The 18,321-nt window shown below is 52.2% G+C and overlaps 2 protein-coding genes across 7 annotated transcripts in view; both read right to left on the bottom strand.

Moving 5' to 3' along the window:
• PLXDC1 (plexin domain containing 1) overlaps positions 1-5,144 on the bottom strand; it is a 53,957-nt gene extending 48,813 nt beyond the window's left edge. The window contains exon 1 of one of the 2 annotated variants that reach the window (XM_084751106.1): positions 4,637-5,144. In XM_084751106.1, the coding sequence (XP_084607232.1) occupies positions 4,637-4,943 (307 nt within the window). In that variant the 5' untranslated portion in view covers positions 4,944-5,144. The remainder of the gene's footprint in view (positions 1-4,636) is intronic. The other variant, XM_084751107.1, reaches the window with a different exon arrangement.
• A 3,349-nt stretch (positions 5,145-8,493) lies between these two features.
• Positions 8,494-14,540, bottom strand: ARL5C (ARF like GTPase 5C). 5 transcript variants are annotated; one of them, XM_084751132.1, is made up of 6 exons: positions 14,178-14,540; positions 13,412-13,472; positions 11,830-11,977; positions 11,046-11,129; positions 9,302-9,453; positions 8,494-8,950 (listed from the first exon to the last, which is right to left on the bottom strand). In XM_084751132.1, the coding sequence occupies exons 1-6, from the start codon at positions 14,221-14,223 to the stop codon at positions 8,902-8,904; spliced, it is 540 nt and encodes a 179-aa protein (XP_084607258.1). In that variant the 5' UTR covers positions 14,224-14,540; the 3' UTR covers positions 8,494-8,901. The 5 variants fall into 5 exon arrangements, with proteins under 5 accessions (XP_084607258.1, XP_084607257.1, XP_084607255.1 ...); XM_084751131.1 differs by having other exon boundaries at positions 9,269-9,453; XM_084751129.1 differs by lacking the exon at positions 14,178-14,540 and having other exon boundaries at positions 13,412-14,171.
• Between the last annotated feature and the right edge of the window lie 3,781 nt (positions 14,541-18,321).

The raw sequence follows: 18,321 nt of genomic DNA on the forward strand, positions 1-18,321 counted from the left end.
AGATGGGGTGTAGGAGCCCCACAGGATGGCAGGGGGAAACACCTGGGCTTTAAGTCCCAGCCCACCCAGTCCCTCAAGCTGGGACCTGGCACTTTTCCTTTTTAAGCTTCAGTTTCTCCGTGTGACAGGCTGCCCTGACTATTGAGTAAAAACATTTGGTTCCGAGCAGCCAGGAGCAGGGGCATGGCTTCTATGCAGGATGACGGGAAAAGGGCAGAGGAGACTGTGAGGCACTGGGGGATCCCCAGAAGTGCCCCTCCAGCTTCAGGGTCTGTGCCTCTCACCCCGCCCAGTTGGATGGACCAGGATGTCACCTCTTGGTCTATACCAGGAGTGTAGCTGGCTGGTCCCACAGGTGCAGGACCACATGCCTGGGCATACAGCCTTGAGGGCCTTAATGGAAGCCGTAGGCTAACAGGTTCACGTAGGTGACCCCTAAACACCCTGGGCCCTGATTCTTCCATCCTTTGCTTCTAGAACAGGGCCGAACCCCATCGCTCAGAGCTCTAAGCGCCACGTCATCTAATAGGATGGCGTGACGGCTCTGAGAGACTGCCAGCCACTCTTAGAGGGCACTGGTCTTTCATCCCCATGTCAGTCAACTCCAGGAGACAGGCATTAGCTTTAGATCCATCTCATAAATAGAGGAAACAAGGCACAAAGATGGTAAACAACCCCCCCGTAGGTCACCCACTCAGGCCACGGCAGGATTTGAACTCGGGCAGCCTGGCTCCTTTCTGGTCAGAACCATACAGCACAGTACAGTCAAGCCGAGCATAGTTGTACATGCCCTTAAACCCAGCACTCAGGAGGCAGAGGCAGGTGAATCTCTGTGAGGTCAAGTCCAGCCTGGTCTACAGAGCAAGTTTTGGGTCAGCTGGGACTGTATATAATGTGGGAGAGTACAAAGGTCATACTCCCATGCCCTGACCTGACACAGCAGTGCCGCGGTGTGCTAGGGCTGAAGAGCAGCCAGGTTACACCGCCCAGGGCCTGACCCCCCCCAACCTGCCTTCAATTCCGTCTGCCACTCAAGCTGGTCCTCCCAGCCATACGGCCACCGTACTGTCCAGGCCACTGGGGTCCTCTCTGGGTAGTCGTTTCAGCTTCCACTCTGTCTGCTCCAGAGCCAGTTGCCCACACACTCTGGCTAAAGTCAGCCATCTAGAAGCCCCCATTTGATCCCTCATGGACCCCTCTCACCACACCCCCTCCATCTGATCCAAGGCCCCCCCCCCCCCCCGCTTTCTCTCACATTCCTCCAGGCCCTCTAGGACCCAGCCCTGCTATCCAGCCACCAAAGAGTCACAAAGTTTCCTAAGCCAAGACTACTCTGCTCCTAAATAGGCCTTCCCCGGCGAGCTCTTACTTTCTTCAAGTCTGACAAGACATCATCAGTCCCAGAGTCTCCCAGATGCCTCTCTCCCCCTCACCCAGATGCCCGGGGCGGGGGGGGGGGGGGGGGGGAGGGGTACCACCCAAGCTGGCCTCCTGGACCACTATGCTCTTCGATGCCTGTGCATTTAGAATTCTGGGTACTGCAAGGATGAGTGTTCATCAGGCGCCAGTGAGTGAAAGAGGGGGCAGGGAGGAGGGGGAAAGCCCATCTCATCTGTAGGACAGATGAGAATCTCCCTTGGGCACAGGCCTGCTGGAGACCCCCCCACACACACACTGCCCTGTCACAGAAGTGAAGGAGCACAGGTTTGCCACCAAGCTGAAGGTCCAACCTTGAACCACAGCACCACAATTTGTTTTTAAAGATTGATTTATTTGTTATGTATGCAGTGTTCTGCCTGCATGTATGACTGCCGGCCAGAAGAGGGCACCAGATCTCATTATAACCGGCTGTGAGCCACACCATGTGGTTGCTGGGAATTGAACTCAAAAACCTTTGGAAGAGCAGCAGCCAGAGCTCTTAACCTCTGAGCCATCTCTCCAGCCTGAGGATTGTTCTTTTTAATATAAATTTTGATTTCCTAGTCTAGGGATCTTCCCCCGCCCCTACTTTTCTTGCCTGTGCCTGTGAGTGATAGCGGTGATGATACTGTATATCTTGGCATTCTTTTAAGATTTTTTTTTTCCAAGACACTGTTTCCCTGTGTGGCCTTGGCTGTCCTGGACTCCCTTTGTAGACCAGGCTGGCCTCGAACTCACAGAGATCTGCCTGCCTCTGCCTCCCTGAGCGCTGGAATTCCAGGTGTGCGCCACCAGGCCACAGTTTTCAAACATCTCTGGACGCCTCCGTTTCTGATAGGTAAAATGGAGTGAAAACAGCTCTACCACTTGCTAGGTTGAATCTTTTAGCAAAACTATGTACACGAAGCAGCCAGCAAAACCAATCTCCTGTGGAACTGGGGATGTAGCTCAGTTGACAGAGTGCTCACCTAGCATGTCAGAAGCTCTGGGTTCGATTCTCCAGTGCTACATAAACATGACGTCATGGTGTTATGCCTGTAATCCCAGTACTGTGGGGTGGAGGCGGGAAAACCAGAAATCAAGGTCATCATCCTCCATTACATAATGAGTTCAAAGCCACCCTGGGCTACATGACACCATGTCTTAAAGTCCCATTCTTTCGTTGCTTCACACATGGTCACACAAGGTCCTCCTAGGCTTAAAAAAAAAAAAAATCTCACCTCCTACTTATAAAGCCCCTCCCCCAGAGACCCCACCCCTTGCCTGAGGGGCATCAGATGGGGGAGGTTCTGCTTTCTTTCTTTTCTTTCTTTCTTTCTTTCTTTCTTTCTTTCTTTCTTTCTTTTTTTAGGCAGGGTTTCTCTGTGTAAGAGCCAAGGTTGCCATAGACTTATTTTATAGACCAGGCCTGGCTCAAACTCACAGATTTCCACCTGCCTCTGCCTCCCGAGCACTGGGATTAAAGGAATGTGCCACCACATCCAGCACCTCTGCTTTCTAAAGGGTACCCCGAAAGGGCTCAGACAGAAGCACCTGCACACTCACTGTTCAACAGTTTTGTTTTGGTTCCGGTTTTTTGAGACACGGTTTCTCTGTGTAACCCTGGCTGTCCTGGAACTCGCTTTGTAGACCAGGCTGGCCTTGAACTCACAGAGATCCGCCTGCCTCTGCCTCTGCCTCCCGATTAAAAACATTTTGTTCACTATGAATGTAACATTTATATATTTCCTTATTGTTTCGTGATTCTTCTTGCTGTATGTAGTTTATTGTATATATTTAAATATATATATATAAACTGTGATTTTCAATGATGGGACACTATGCAAAGATTAGGACAGTAAGATTCTCAGTCTTTCCGTGGACTGTATTTATGGATTAAAGTTTTATTTTGATGTTATAAGATCTTCAATTAAATCTTCAATTAAAAAAAGAAGTTTTGCTTTGCTTTAAACTGGGTCTCATGTTACAGGCTGGCCTCGAACTCACTATGTAGCCAAAGATGACCTTGAACCTTCTTCCTCCAAGTTGCCTTGTTCTCAGTGTGGCCCACCGTGCCCAGCTTTCCCACACACGTTGATTAAGCAGGTTTCCATACAAGACGTGGTGAGGGGGTGGAAGAGTTCTCAGTGACGAGCGGGCATGATCTTGAGCCCAAACATTCTACACTTTTTCCCACAGACACAGCACAGTGAATCAGGGCAGAGTATGGCTGCCGTCAGGCCCTCCTAGCTGGGTAGGTCTCTCTGAAGAGGGGACACAGGAGCAAGTGAGACCTGTGGGAGGGGGGCCTCACTGAACACTGATGCCACCACACCAGTCTCTAGACAAGTGCTCTCCCCCCACTGTCACCACCAGCACCCCCCACCCACACCATCTCATCCCAAGCCAGGTTCATTTGAATCACATATTATGACCATTAAAGTCAAGAACACAGACCCGATGCTGACACAACAGCCAATAGCAGCGCCAAGTACTCCCCTCCCCATCACAAGTGAGAGGCCCTCAATTCTCTTTTAAGGAGCTTGAAAATTACCCTTATTCCCAGCCCCAGAGAAAATATGGGTGCTGCAGAACCTAAATTATATATTGAAGAAAAAATGACCACTCTTGATAACATAAGGAATTCAAGGTACATCTCCGAAAGGATCTCCAAGTGGAAGAAATGGCTCCAGAAACTGGTATAGCAGAAAGGAGTATGCAGAATAGAAGCTCCTCCCCCACCCACCCCACCCCACCCTCTCCATGCAAGGCCAGAGCAACAGAGAGCACGCAGAACCAAACTGGAGGGAGACACGACCCTTGACCCTAAGAGCCCGGGAGCAGCAAGCTGCTTTTTCCTGGTGTCCCTGCCTCTCCATCACTATGCAAGAGGTAGGGGAAGCAGGTTAGACGGCCACGCTGGTGCCAGGATGTCCCCCACCCTCCGGAGGCTCCCACGCAGTCTCCAAGCCCAGCCTGGACCCAGCCTAGAGCAGCTGAGGGAAGGCAGCCAGGAAGAGCAAGGAAAGGCTAACGCCTCTCTGGAACGATCGCGGGTCCCTATGACTATTCTGGGAGCCCCGGGCTGGATCCCTTCACGTCCATCCGACAGAAGCAGGGGTGCACACCTTCTGGGCCCACAGAAAAGTAGGGTCCCTGTCCGCTGTCCCTGGCGTCCTACGGACAGCACGCCGGGTCCCGCTGGAGGGTCTGCACCTGCCCCGGCCGCGCGTCCTACCTGCCGGCGTTGCGGGGCTGAGCCCGCGCGCGACCCCGCGGAGTAGCAGCAACTGCAGCAGCCAGAGCTGAGGCCGCATAGTGGGCGCGGACACCCTCTGGGTACTCTCGGTGGCAGCTGGCGAGGGGCCGGGTCCGGGCTGGGCAAGCGGGAAGCTGGAGCAGAGCGGGCACGGCGAGCAAAGCGCAGCGTTGCGGCCTCGGGGAGCGCGGGCGGGAGGGCCCGGAGGGCGGGGCGCGACGCCGGGGTCCCCGCCTCCCGGAGCTCCGCGCCGCGCCCCGCGGGACCTGGGACCGCACCGAGACATCTCTGGTCACCGAGAGAACCCGGCTGCCCTAGAAGTCCAGGGGAAAAAGCAGAAGTTGTAGAACCCAGAAAGCGCCCCTACTTGGACCACCCATCTCCAGGGCATGAGACGTTCTGAGCTGGTCTTTGGACTTCTGTGGCTTCCTGGTGTTATACATAAGCCCACACACAGACAGACACGCGTCAGGAATTTCGCGCAGCCGAGCCCCCCACCCCCTTGCTTCTGCTCCAGCAGCGAACGGGAATTGCATTCCCTGATTCACACCCCATCTCCAGCACCCGCTCTCCCCCGACCCCCTCTCCTCCCCTCAGGGCCAGCAAACACGTTGGTGCTGAAGTCTGTCACAGTTCCACTCTAAAGCAGCACGGGCGCCCCCAACCCAAGAAGCCAGATCCAATCAAAACTACTCCCAAAGTCGGAAGCGGCGCCCAGTGCCACTACCAGACTCTGGGAATAGGGCACCTTATTTTATTTTATTATTTTTTTTCTTCCAGGATAGAATAAAAATACCCGCAATTTAGGAGATTTAATAGACGGCATGGAATCAGGTCAAGGCGCGAAGGTGCCTGCGACCTACTTCGTGGGAAGACAGAGAACTGGAGCCTAGAATGTGGAGAAGGCCGAGGGGCCCCTGGCTCCCTCCCGCCCGCGCTGGGGACCTGGAGAGTGCGGAAAGGAAGGGTGCGTGGGTTGCTAGGTGAGGCAAGGAGGATGCTGGTGGGGACCTCAGAAGTAGTGTGTGCTTGAGTAGGTGGGTGGCCTGGCACTGAGGTCAAGGAAATGAAAACTAAATTCGCATCTCTCAGAATCCTAATCCTTCCGACCCAAGAGCCTAGAACCGGCCTCCACCAGACCTCAACCCTTGATGTAATACTGCAGGCCACGGCAAGTCCTGCAAGCGAAGGGCTCCTTCTCATTGCTATTTGTTCCCGATAGGGAGTCACTCTGTAGAGCAGGTTGACCTCGAACTCACGACCACTCTACCTGTTTCAGCTTACTTGAAGGGATTACAAACTTGAGTCCACCGAACCACTGAAACGTGAATTCTTTCTTGACAGCATGGGCTGGCGGGGGGTGGGGGGTGCGGGGGGAGGGGGAGGGGAGGGGGAGGGGAGGGGGAGGGGAGGGGGAGGGGAGGGGGAGAGTGCGGGAGGAGGACTGGGGGTGGTGTCAGAAAAGCTGTCTTTTCCAGCTGTGGCCTCCTACCGCCACCCAGTGGACACGTGATGAGCCACAGGACTGGCGTTTTGCTGCTCTCTTGACGCGCAGGCGCTGCGGAGGACCTCCGTAAGTGTCCCCAAGATGGACCTCCAACCTCAGTTCTGGTGTCTTCGTGCGCGGCCAGTCTTGGGGCCCTCGTTGTGTTTTATAAGGTCTTTTATTAGGGCTCAGGCAGAAGCAGCATCTTGGAAGTGTTAGAAGCAAATGACGTGTGCAAGTTGCTAAACGTAAGCGTCTAGAGCTTGAGAGTGCATCTGGAGCATTTCTCCGAAACAAATGTCGAGCCCCACCCCAAGTTATTTCACTGAGTCAGAGAATGATACCAGGAATCTTCAAACGTAGCACGGATCCAACTGTTGCCGATGCTGGCCACATTCTCGGAGTCACTGGGTTAGAACTTCCAGGTTCCCTAACAGCACCATTGCTTCCCGACTGTCTGGGAGTTGGCGAAGGAAACGGTGCTACAAAAAACACGTGGGAAGTGAGAAAGCCATTTAAAGAAAATTGCATAAAAGAAGGAAGGGGGCACCCGGATTTGAACCGGGGACCTCTTGATCTGCAGTCAAATGCTCTACCACTGAGCTATACCCCCTCTGCCGGCTTCCTCGCGCCAGTAACCACTTAGTACTATCTTAGCGCAGGCGCACTAAAGCATCTGTAAAAGTAAGCGTGGAATCAGGTCTGGATAAGGAACTGACCTGCCGCATTTCTCCCTTGAAAGCAAAAGGTTTTCCCTGATGCTCTTAGATCCCTTCAGATGGTACGAGAAAACGTAACCAAAAAGACTGAAGCGATCCCTCGCTGCTCCGCGCTCCTCTGGGCGGGACCACACTCTGCAACTCCGCCGCTGCTCCTCCGCGTTCTCCCTCCTACACGCTCACACTTCTCCCAACCTTCTGCCTCCAACCCCGGCTCTCCCTAAGGGACAGCCGTCGAGGTCACCCGCGCCTGAACGCGTCCAACTCGCTCCTCACGCCCTGTGGTTCACGAGCAGCTGCCTAGGAATACCGCAAGGTCGATCCGGAGGCTCGCGACACATTCCGGTCAGGGGCCTACATTTAACCGCAGCAACAGTTGGACCGTACACACCCCAGCAAAACACAGTGGGTTTGGGGAGGGGAGCGCCCCTACCCCTTCTAAGGTCTCACGAGTGCATTGAGCAATCACAAAAGAGTGATTGCTAACGTGAGGGGGCACCCGGATTTGAACCGGGGACCTCTTGATCTGCAGTCAAATGCTCTACCACTGAGCTATACCCCCAGCACGCTGCATCTCTTTCTTCAGGTGCTTTTCTATGGAATAGATTTTTACGGACTAGCTCCGCGGTACTACTATTCAACTGTATTCTCTCTCTCTCTCTCTCTCTCTCTCTCTCTCTCTCTCTCTCTCTCTCTCTCTCTCTCTCTCTCTCTCCTTATTCTCCTTATTTTTTATGTCAAGGATAACCTAATGAAAACACAAAGTATGATCAAAATATCAAGAATCCACAAGCTCTTCCTTCAAACCACATCTCAGAGAAACTACAAAATTAAAGATCTGGGTCCTCTGTATCTCTGTCTAGGTTCCCCCAGATATCCACTGCGAGCTTGGAAAGGTGGGAGGCTGTACTGTCTAGGCCCCTGAACGCAGAAGGACAGCACGAGCCTCTTATCCACCTTGGCACTGCTTCTAAAGGGCTCATCTCCCTGGGGTCTCCTTCTCAGGGGATCAACACCAGCCAGAAGGCCCTATCCTGGTTAGCTGGTGTCAATGTCCTTCAACCCAGACAATCCTAGCCAAATGGAGCGTGCATGCAGTCCCTGCTCCCCACACCCTGTTGGATTTTCCCCCAAAAACCTGTCGGCAAAGAACAAAAGCCAGTTTGAGGAACAGACAGAAATGAGAGGTGAGCCGTTTTCAGGAGCACTTATGTACCTTTTAAATTTTTATGCAATTTTTTTTAAAAATCATGACACAAAGACAAAATAAGTAGGTCCTGTAGAGATCTTTGATTTCGGGCGTAGTGGCGTACTCCTTTAGTCCCAGCACTCGGGAGGCAGAGGCTGGTGGATCTCTGTGAGTTCGAGGCCAGCCTGGTCTACAAAGCGAGTCCAGGATAGCCAAGGCTAACACAAAGAGATTGTGTTTCGAAAAACAAAAACAAAAACAAAGAAAGAAAGAAATCTTTGATTTGAGAGGCATAGAGCTCAGGTAGGGAGGATGCTGACGGGAAGGGGGGCGGGGCGGAGAGGCAGGGAGATTCCACCTGGTGACTTAGATCCCAAAAGCTGTGGTCAGAGGCAGCACCTAAGGGTGGGAGGGCTTCGACTCCTGCCGTGTGACGGGCGGCCTCTGTCTGGAATGTTCTGTCCTTTCATTCTCCACCCAACCCCCAACCGCAGCTTTTGGCAGGGTCCTGCTGTCTCCTTTACCGGAATCTGCTTTCTCCAGTGGATATGGAACAATGTCAAAGATCTCTTGCTTTCCAGGGGCAGACAGAGGGTGAGGGCTGGGAGAGGCCTGATGCCCCACCACGCCAGCAGGTTCCCCGGTGTCTCCATCCCCGGCGATAGAGACGGGGAGCTTCATCCTTTGGTCCCATGGGCACCAACTTGAAGTCTTTGACCCCGCTCTCAGTGACAGTTGAGAGGACATTGGTAGTCTCTCTGTCCATAGCCACGCTGTTTCCACCAGCAAATGACTGGGGTTTCTCACCGGTGCTAAGCATGTGGATTCTGGTTGGCCTAAGGCTGGGACATCAGTTGGAGGTGGCCTGAGATTGCAGCCACTGCAGCCCAGCTGGCAGCCTGCAGGGAGGGCAGAAGAGCACAAAGGACATCAGCATTTCCCATAAGATGCTGGCTGGAAAGCCCCCAAGCCTCTGCCTGGGACAGACTGAGAGGGTAGCCACGGTTCTATCCAATCACTCGAAGTTAGAAGGGAAACGAGTTGAGCCCCAGCGTGCATCAGCAGCCAGCGTGCCAGAGGCTGGGGCGCCTGGAGAGAAGCAGTCTGCTCACAGCCTAGCAAAGGCCGTGGAGAATAACGAATAACGCAGCCAATAGGGAACCAGAGGCCTCTGGAAGGCATCGAGGCTCCTCTGAAAAGGCAGCTTGGAGACTCACTTTCTTGGGGGCCCTGAGCAGTAGAGGACTGACCCTTCTCCGGTGAGAGCGCAGCAGCCCTGGATGTGCCACGGGTGATCTCTGATGGCACTGAGTGTGAGGAACTGGGAGATTTCTGCCGTGGTCATGGAGTCTTTTACATCCTGCTTGTTGGCAAAGATGAGAACGGAAGCATCTTGAAGTGCCTGTGGGCAGAGGAGCCTGGGTCAGACAGACACACAGCCCAGCATCCCTCCCACGGACTCCAGAGACTTCTGGGATCCCTGCCCCTACTGTTCTAGCAAAAGGTGTGGGACAGAGGCGGAGGCCCACGGGCGGGTGGGACAGAGGTGGAGGCCCACGGGCGGGTGAGAGAGAGGCGGAGGCCCACGGGCGGGTGGGACAGAGGCGGAGGCCCACGGGCGGGTGAGACAGAGGCGGAGGCCCACGGGCGGGTGAGACAGAGGCGGAGGCCCACGGGCGGGTGGGACAGAGGCGGAGGCTCGCCCCAATGCTAGCAACCCCATCAAATGATGCCACAGCTCCTGGGACACCGTCCAGCTGCTCATAGGGTACTTACAGTAACCTCAGACATTGTTCTGTTGGGTTTGGGGTTTTTTTGTTTGTTTGTTTGTTTGTTTGTTTTGTTTTCTTTTTTTTCCAAGACAGAGTTTCTCTGTGTAGCCCTGGCTGTCCTGGGACTCACTCTGTAAACCAGGCTGGCCTTGAACTCACAGATATCTCCCTGCCTCTGCCTCCCAAGTGCTGGGATTAAAGGCGTGCACCAGCACCGCCTACCTCAAACATGTTTTGATATTGTTGTGACATGTTTATATACATATATATTTTATTAATTTATTCTTGTTACATCTCAATGGTTATCCCATCCCTTGTATCCTCCCATTCTTCCCTCCCTCCCATTTTCCCCTTATTCCCCTCCCCTATGACTGTTCCTGAGGGGGATTTCCTCCCCCTGTATATGTTCATAGGGTATCAAGACCCTTCTTGGTAACCTGCTGTCCTTCCTCTGAGTGCCACCAGGTCTCCCCCTCCAGGGGACATGGTCAAATGTGAGGCATCAGAGTACATGAGAAAGTCATATCCCACTCTCCACTCAACTGTGGAGAATGTTCTGACCATTGTCTAGATCTGGGTAGGGGTTTAAAGTTTACCACCTGTATTGTCCTTGGCTGGTGCCTTAGTTTGAGCGGGACCCCTGGGCCCAAATCTGCCTATCGTAGTGTTCTACTTGTAGGTTTCTAGGATCCTCTGGATCCTTCTACTTTGCTATTCTCCCATGCTTGTCTCATCTAGAGTCCCATTAGGATGTCTTCCCCTCTGTCCCAGTTTCCTGGTCAGTGAAGGCTTTCGTGGGACAGTGACATGTTTTGATATTGTTGTTTGTTTGTTTGTTTGTTTTTCAAAGGAGAACCTTACTCTGTAGCCCAGGCTGGCCTGGAACTCAATATGGAGCCCAGGCTGGCCTCAACCTCATGAAAATCTGCCTCAGATTGCTTGCAAGAGCCACTTTTCCCATTGTGAGGTAGGAACCGATAAGCCTCTTTATTAGCAACTTATTAGAAATGAAGCAGCTTGCTCAGGGTCTCCCAGTGGGTGACAGGGGAGGTCAGCCTTTGAAACAGCAGCTGTAGCTTCTGCGCTCGGTTATCCTGAGGGTACCTACTGAACCCTTCATCTATGATTAAACTAGGCCTCCCCCTCAGAGAGAGGGCGTATGACCAGCCTAACAGTGCACAGGTAGTCTCGCCGATGGCTTTCCCGAGTTCAGGGGACTTACCTCATGGGCCAGCATCTTATACAGTTCCTCCCGGGTGGTTGACAGCCGACTCCGGTCTGTACTGTCGATCACAAGGATGACAAACTGCCAGGCAGGATTGAGATAATGAGCTGCAAGTGTTCTCTTTAGCCAACACGCTTCCTACCAAAGGTTCCGCCCCCTGGCCACTGCCCCCTGCCCAAGTGCCAGCCCAGATGGAAAGGAACTATGTAGCCAGATAGTCTCACTAGGCTGGGCCCACTTTTTGTTGTTGTTGTTGTTGTTGTTGTTGCTTTTGTTTTTCGAGACAGGGCTTCTCTGTGTAGCCTTGGCTGTACTGTACCAGCCTTGTGGACCAGGCTGGCCTCGAACTCACAGCGATCCACCTGCCTCTGCCTCCCAAGTACTGGGGGTTAAAGGCACGTGCCACCACACCCAGCTCCTATTTGATTCTTTGAAGACAAAAATCTTCATATGTAACCCAGGCTGACCTGGAACTTCTGATCATCCTGCCTCAGTGCCCCTAAATATTGAGATTATAGCCGTGAAAATCTTCTTTTTCTTTTTTCTTTTTTTTATATTTATGCATCTAAATTTTTCTTTGTTTGTTTGTTTTTAGGATTCAAAAGTCTTCAGAGATGCTATGCAGTGCTGGCAGGTGGCACGGCGTTTATTAGTGCCTTGTCAGCACAGCTGGAGTGACCATTCTTCCACCCCGATCCAGGTGGCACACGCTAGGCTCAGAGAGTATCTGGTAGGTGACTGCCAGGCTAATGATGCACAGCCACCTCTGTGACCTCCTCACCTCAGCATTGGAGTAGTATGTGTCCCAGGCGGAGCGCAGCGCCTCCTGGCCCCCCAGGTCCCACATGAGGAAGTGGGCCTTCTGAAGAACAATTTCTTCCACGTTGCTACCAATGGTGGAACACGTGTGAACCACCTCGTTGGTCAGGCTGGGGGAGGCAAGAGAAGGCTCTAAGGTCTCGGCCCAGCTCACTCCGAGCTCACACTGTCATTCCTCTACTCCAAAAGCAGCCACGCTCTGCTCAGAACAACTCAGCCCTGGGTGACCAAGCACTGGCTGAGGCCCATGTCCTCAGTACTAACAAGCTCCCGATGGTGGCCTAGCTTCTGCCCTGTGGGACCCCACTGGAATTGTGGGAGCTGTGACAAACCAGACAGATCTGAGTGAGGCCACCAGATACTTCCCTGGTTTAAAGGCAAAAAAAAAAAAAAAAAAAAAAAAAAAGAAAGAAAGAAAGATAGAAAACTTTTCTTTCTTTTTATTTTTTTAAAAATTTATTTATTTATTTTGGTTTTTCGAGACAGGGTCTCTCTGTGTTGCCTTGGCTGTCCTGGACTCACTTTGTAGACCAGGCTGGCCTCGAACTCACAGCGATCTGCCTGCCTCTACCTCCCGAGTGTTGGGATTAAAGGCGTGCGCCACCAACGCCTGGCAAAGAAAACTTTTCTTTGATTTGGTTTTTGGTTTTGGTTTTGTTTTGTTTGGGGGGAGGTATTTTGTTTAGTGTGTGTGTGTGTGTGTGTGTGTGTGTGTGTGTGTGTGTTTGCTATGTTCGTGCACATCTTTAAGGTCGTGTTTCACTGAATGACCTCTGATAGGAATCCTCCTGTCTTAACCTCCAGAGTGCTGTGATTATAGGCAAAGACATCCGTGCCTGCCCGTTTACACATGTTTCTGGAAGCTCACCAAAAAGTTATAAGGAAGCAGACTGAAAGTGAGGGTCTTCATATTTGAATTTTCATTTCTAAGATAATAATGCTAGGGATATAGTCTCAAGAGCTCTAGGCAAGCACTCTACCACTGAGCAACGCCTCCAGACCTTTCTTTTCTAATACAATTTAAATTAATTAACTTTACAGATATTACTTTCTCAGAGAAGCACATGCCCTCAGTCGAGTCTACAAATCAGGAAAGCCTGGGAAAGCGAGGGTGGCTGTTTGCGCAGCTTGTACGCAGACCTGCAGACCTGGAGCTACGAAGCTTTGGAGGAGCTCACAGCTCTTCCTGGCTGGCGGTTGAAGTTGAAGCCGGAAAGTTAACAACTTAGTGTAAGGTGCAAGGGTGAAAAGAAAGGGCCCCGCCGCTAGGGGGAGCCAAGCGCACTGAGGCGGGAAACCGCCTGGCATTCAACACTTAACCAGGACTGAAATGTGTTTGACAGGGTAGATGACGGGAGGCGGTGGGACCTGAGGTCCCCGATAGCAGGCAGGATTCAGATCCAGACCACCAGCGGCCTCCCATCACTCCTATTGGTCTACTTACCCATGAGCCCAGGGAAGGGCTCTAGTGATTGGTCCAAATGAGCGCTTTATCAGTCTGGTGTGAAGCCTAGCCCTCTCCCGTCCACCCAGTAGTTACTTACAACTGGTAGAGAATGGTGGTCTTTCCTGCATTGTCCAGTCCCACGATGATGACTTTGTGCTCTGGAGGCATCCAGAGGAAGGGCAAGGTCAGAGCCAACCCCGATGACCCCGGGCTTGGGTGTCCCCGGTAGGCTTCTTGTCCTGGCTTCTTCTTCACCTTCCTCTCCTGCCTGAGTGCCTTCTCTCCAGTCCCACCCATCTCCTGGCAATCTCCGGACCCAGGCACAAGGAGTTGGGACACACTGTATCAAGTTTCTGGGTCCACCTCTCTCATCCCTAGTATGCTCAGGGAACCGGTTCCCAGCAGCCTGGGCACCTCTGCCAGGGACTGTACCATTTCACTTGCCATCGGCCCGGAGCCCTACACATCTCCAGGAATGTGGAAGAGAGAGCTGACCCCCTATACTATTTCCCTCCACATTTCTAGAAAGCGATTATCTGAAAGGTCCAGACAGTCATAATCTGGGCTCTAAATCACAATCGCAGGAAACTCTGGGGTTCATCCAGGTTGCTCACAGCCCACCTGGGGGTGGGGTGGGGTACAAGATGCTCTCCCACCCCTGTGCACTAAGCACATGGAAGTGCAGGCACAGGCGAGAAGAGCAGAGAGGGGGCGGTGGAGCATCCGGGAGTGCGGAGTGCACACAACGCATTCTAGAAGCCCAGGGGTCCCAGTTGCTCTCCCCCCGATGACCCCAAAATCCCAAGAGCCCCAAAAGACTGCAGAATCAAAGAGTTCACTGGGCTGTTAGGTGCGCCTCTTACCCTGGCTCCCAAAGATTCGCATCAGTTTGGCTATCAGCTGTCCCATGGTATTCCGGGAGTCTGGGGAGCTCAACAGCCTCAGGGGCCAGAGTCTAAGCCCCAAGTGCTCAAAGCCCCGCCTCAGGGAGGGCGGTACCCACAGCCTCTATCTGATGGGGAAACCCCAAGCCTCACACTCAAGACCTGGGAATCCCTCCAGACTCTGGCATCTGGCACCGTGCTACGGGACTAAGTGATGTCACTATATAAAGACCAGGAACCTGAAAGTACAAGGAAAACCCCAGAGTCCTCTTTACCCTGGGAAAACTGAAGCTTGGACTAACTGCTCCAGCGCTGCAAAAAGAGGCAGCAGTGTCTAAAGCGAAAGCTGTTCTTCCTCCCCAACAGCCACTGCTGGGGAAAAACCCTCCAAGGGCGGTCCAACATTCTGACATTGCGAAACAGTGTTGTTGTCGTCTACAAAGTTCACACGTGAGAGCCCTGCAACGGAGTTACAAAACAATCAATAACAAAAAACCTCAGAATGATCCCATCTCTAGTTGTTTTTGGGTGTGTGTGGTATGTGGTGTGTGTGTAATGTGTGGTATGTGGTGTGTGTGTGTGCGCACATGTGCATGCATGCACGTGGGCACATGCATGTCATATGCCACATGTGTGAGTACATGTGTATATGTACCATTGGAAGCCGGAAGAGGGCCTCAGATCCCAACGTGGATACTGGAAACCCAACTCAGGTCCTCTGGAAAAGCAGCAAGTGCTTTTATCCGCTCTAGCCACTTGCTACATAATATTGTATTTACCCCCCCCCCCATTTTTGTGTTAGGTGGCATTGATAGCTATTCTTGGTCACATGCAATTGCATGCGGCCCGCAGGACACAGGTTGGACATGCCTAATATCACAATGAAGGCTGAAGAGATGGTTCAGTGGTTAAGAGCACTTGCTGCTCTTCCAGAGGACCCAAGTTCTGTTCCCAGCACCCACATCTGACAGATCACAACTCTTCGCTAACTCCAGGTCTGAGGAAATTTCTTGAATAACCTCGGGCAGGCTCACAGATCACATACTGTTTCATTAGTAGGGGGTTTTCTGGTTCTACTGGACATGGGCTCCTCTAGGAAAGAACATGGGTCTCCAATCTGATTGAGGGTACCCCTAGTCGGTTTCTGAAAAAACAAAACACAAACAAATTCAAGGTTGCTTCTGCAATACGCTGACAACCCAGCCGCTCTGGCAGGTGACCAATGTTGGAAGTCTCAAAGCAAGATTCTTCAGCCAGTGACCCTGCAGAGGGGCCCCAGGCATGCAGACCAAATGGAGGAGTCAGGGGTTATGGCACACACCTCTTCCTCCAGCACGGGGGAGGCTGAGGTGGGAAGATCCTGAGTTAAAAGCCAGCCTAAGGCTGGGCGTGGTGCTGCAAGCCTTTAATTCCAGCACTCACTCGGGAGGCAGAGGCAAGTGAATCACCGTGAGTTCGAGGCCAGCCCCATCTACAAAGCGAGTCCAGGACAGCCAAGGCTACACAGAGAAACCCTGTCTCGAAAATTAAAAAAAAAAAAAAAAAGAAAAGAAAGAAAAAAAAGAAGCTGGGTGTGGTGGCACACGCCTTTAATCCCAACACTTGGGAGACTGAGGCAGGTGATCTCTGAGTTTGAGGTGAGCCTGGTCTACAAAGTGAGTTCCATGCCAGCCAGGGCTACACAGAAAACCCCTGACTTGGAACCCCCACCCCCACCCCCACCCCCACCCCTGCCTCACTACGGCCAAAACAAAACAAATAACAAAACCAACCAGTCCTGGGCTACAGAGTGAGGATGCCTCCAAACCACAGATAATTCAATCAGTCTCAGGAGGGGAGAAGCCATCTTTTTATTTGTTTTTCAGACACGATTATGTGATCTGTCACCCTGGCTGGCTTTAATCTCCTGTATTCCAGCAATCCTCCTGCCTCAACCCTTCTCAGTGGCTGGCCCACAGGCTCCAGCAGCAAGCAGACCCAACAGAGAGTAATGTGGGTCACAAGGAAAACAGCAGATCCAGTGGGAGGAGAGAGGGGAAGAAAATGTGTTGTTTGTGAATTTCACAACCTGGGGAAAACACAGAAGACCAAAAGAGAAGTGGAAAGGGCAAAGCGAGCTCAGGCTGAGAAACTTGGAGTCCCAGACTCTGCATCCTCTCTCTGGCTCTTTGATATGCTGGTCCGGAGCTGCAGGTCAAGGCAGACTCCAAGAAAGAGGCTGTAGTTGCAGTCCCCTTATGGCCAGGTGCCCTCTACTAAGGCAGCAACCCCTCAGTCTTTCTGCCTCAGCCTGTACTACACTCAGGGCCTCCTCCTCCTCCTCCTCCTCCTCCTCCTCCTCCTCCTCCTCTTCCTCTACCAACCTTTCTTTCTTTCCTTTTTGGTTTGTTGTTGTTAGGTTTTGTTTGTTTGTTTTGTTTTGTTTTGTTTGAGACAAGGTTTCTTTGTAGACCAGGCTGGCCTCCAACTCACAGAAATCCGTCTGCCTCTGCCTCCAGAGTGCTGGGATTAAAGGTGTGCACCACCACATCTGGCTCTCCAACCTTTCTTTTTTTGTTGTTGTTGTTTTTTTGTTTTTTGTTTTAATGATTTATTTATTTATTATGTTATACAGTGTTTTGTCTGAATGTGTGCCCACACACCAGAAGAGGGCACCAGATCTCATTATACATGGTTGTGAGCCACCATATGGTTGCTGGGAATTGAACTCAGGACCTTTGGAAAAGCAGACAGTGCTCTTAACCTCTGAGCCATCTCTCCAGCCCCCTCTCCAACCTTTCTTAAGGGCCAGTCCAGGGCCAGTGACCCCACTCCATACGTTCTTGATGGCTCTCTGTTGCCCACTGAGTTAAAGCAGCCTTCAGGGGCATCCATAAACAGCCTCTGCCTGCCTGCCTTTGCAGCATCTGCATCCTCTGGTCCTCACTCAGATAGGCCCAGATCTTTCCCAGCTCTTCTCCAAGGTACCTGTGTTTCAGTGTCTCCTCTACCCTGAGTGCCTTGGAAGGGTAACACCTCAAACCCTTTAACTGGGATGTTCCTGATGAGCAACGAAAAACAGAAGCAAACCTTGGAAGTTGGCCTCTGACCTCCACAGGCTCACCGAGGCACTTATGAGGACCCAGACCTTCAACCTACTCTGCTTGGTGAACATGGTTTAGAACAATACAAATCCGACAGCCACAGTCAGTCTGGGCTGATTCCGTTTCAGCCCTAGGAAAGGAGACTAGGCTTAGGCTGTGAGGTTATGACAGGGCATTTGAGGAAGTCACCAGTGTTCTAAGTGTTGCTGCCATCTGGTTCCTTAGGGAGAAAGGCGTCCTGCTTTGTCACCCAATTGCAGAATTGAAAGTGACACTCTGCAAGCTGGGAGCACACTAAGTAAACAGAGAGGAAGAATTGCCTTGGTGGGGAGCTGGGGAGATGGCTCAGATTAAGAATGGCTTGGGGCCCGGTGGCGCACACCTTCAATCCCGGCACTCTGGGAGGCAGAGGCAGGTGGATCTCTGTGAATTCGAGGCCAGCCTGGTCTACAGAGTGAGTCCAGGGCAGCCAGGACCACACAGAGAAACCCTGTCTTGAAAAAACAACAACAACAACAACAAAACCAAAAAAGCAAAAAACAAACAAACAAAAAGAGTAGCTTGCTGCTCTTCTAGAAAAATAGAGTTTGGTTCCTAAAGCAGAAGATTTGGTTAAACCCGGGGGTCAGAGGCATCACATAACAATATTTGCGGGGGCTGAAGTTGCCCCAGGAGACTCCCAATTTTCTCACTGGCCACCTCCAATTTACTGCTATCCTCCGAGAGCTTCCAGTCCTGCTGGGTTCCTCCAGCGGTCAGTGTCTGCCTTCCACTATGGCCCGGGGTGCAGGCCTCCTCAGCCTGGACTGTCAGCACTGTCTGCAGGGGAGGCTATGGACTGCACACTGCTCCCCTATCTTGCCGTTGCCACTTAAAATCCTTCAGTTTCTGTGCATTAGTTTCAGAACAAAACTCCGACTCCTTAACTTAACACAAGGCCCTACTGTGACCTGCTCCTGCCAACCCCTCTCTGGCCAGCAGCTGTCGCCTTGCATTGTTAGTTAGGTGCCAAGAGCCTGTCATGAAGGTCCCTCTGTATT

The sequence above is a fragment of the Acomys minous genome (genome assembly GCF_964271855.1).
Source record: "Acomys minous genome assembly, chromosome: 12".
NCBI lineage: Eukaryota > Metazoa > Chordata > Mammalia > Rodentia > Muridae > Acomys > Acomys minous.

Bases quoted from the DNA above. Each gene is read 5' to 3' on its own strand.
- ARL5C (XM_084751128.1), bottom strand. From the start codon at position 13,611: ATGGGTGGGACTGGAGAGAAGGCACTCAGGCAGGAGAGGAAGGTGAAG. The intron at 11,978-13,411 runs GTAAGTAACTAC...TGCCTCCCCCAG, and splicing joins ACCACCATTCTCTACCAGTT to CCTGACCAACGAGGTGGTTC. The intron at 9,454-11,045 runs GTAAGTCCCCTG...CTCTGCCCACAG, and splicing joins ATAAGATGCTGGCCCATGAG to GCACTTCAAGATGCTTCCGT.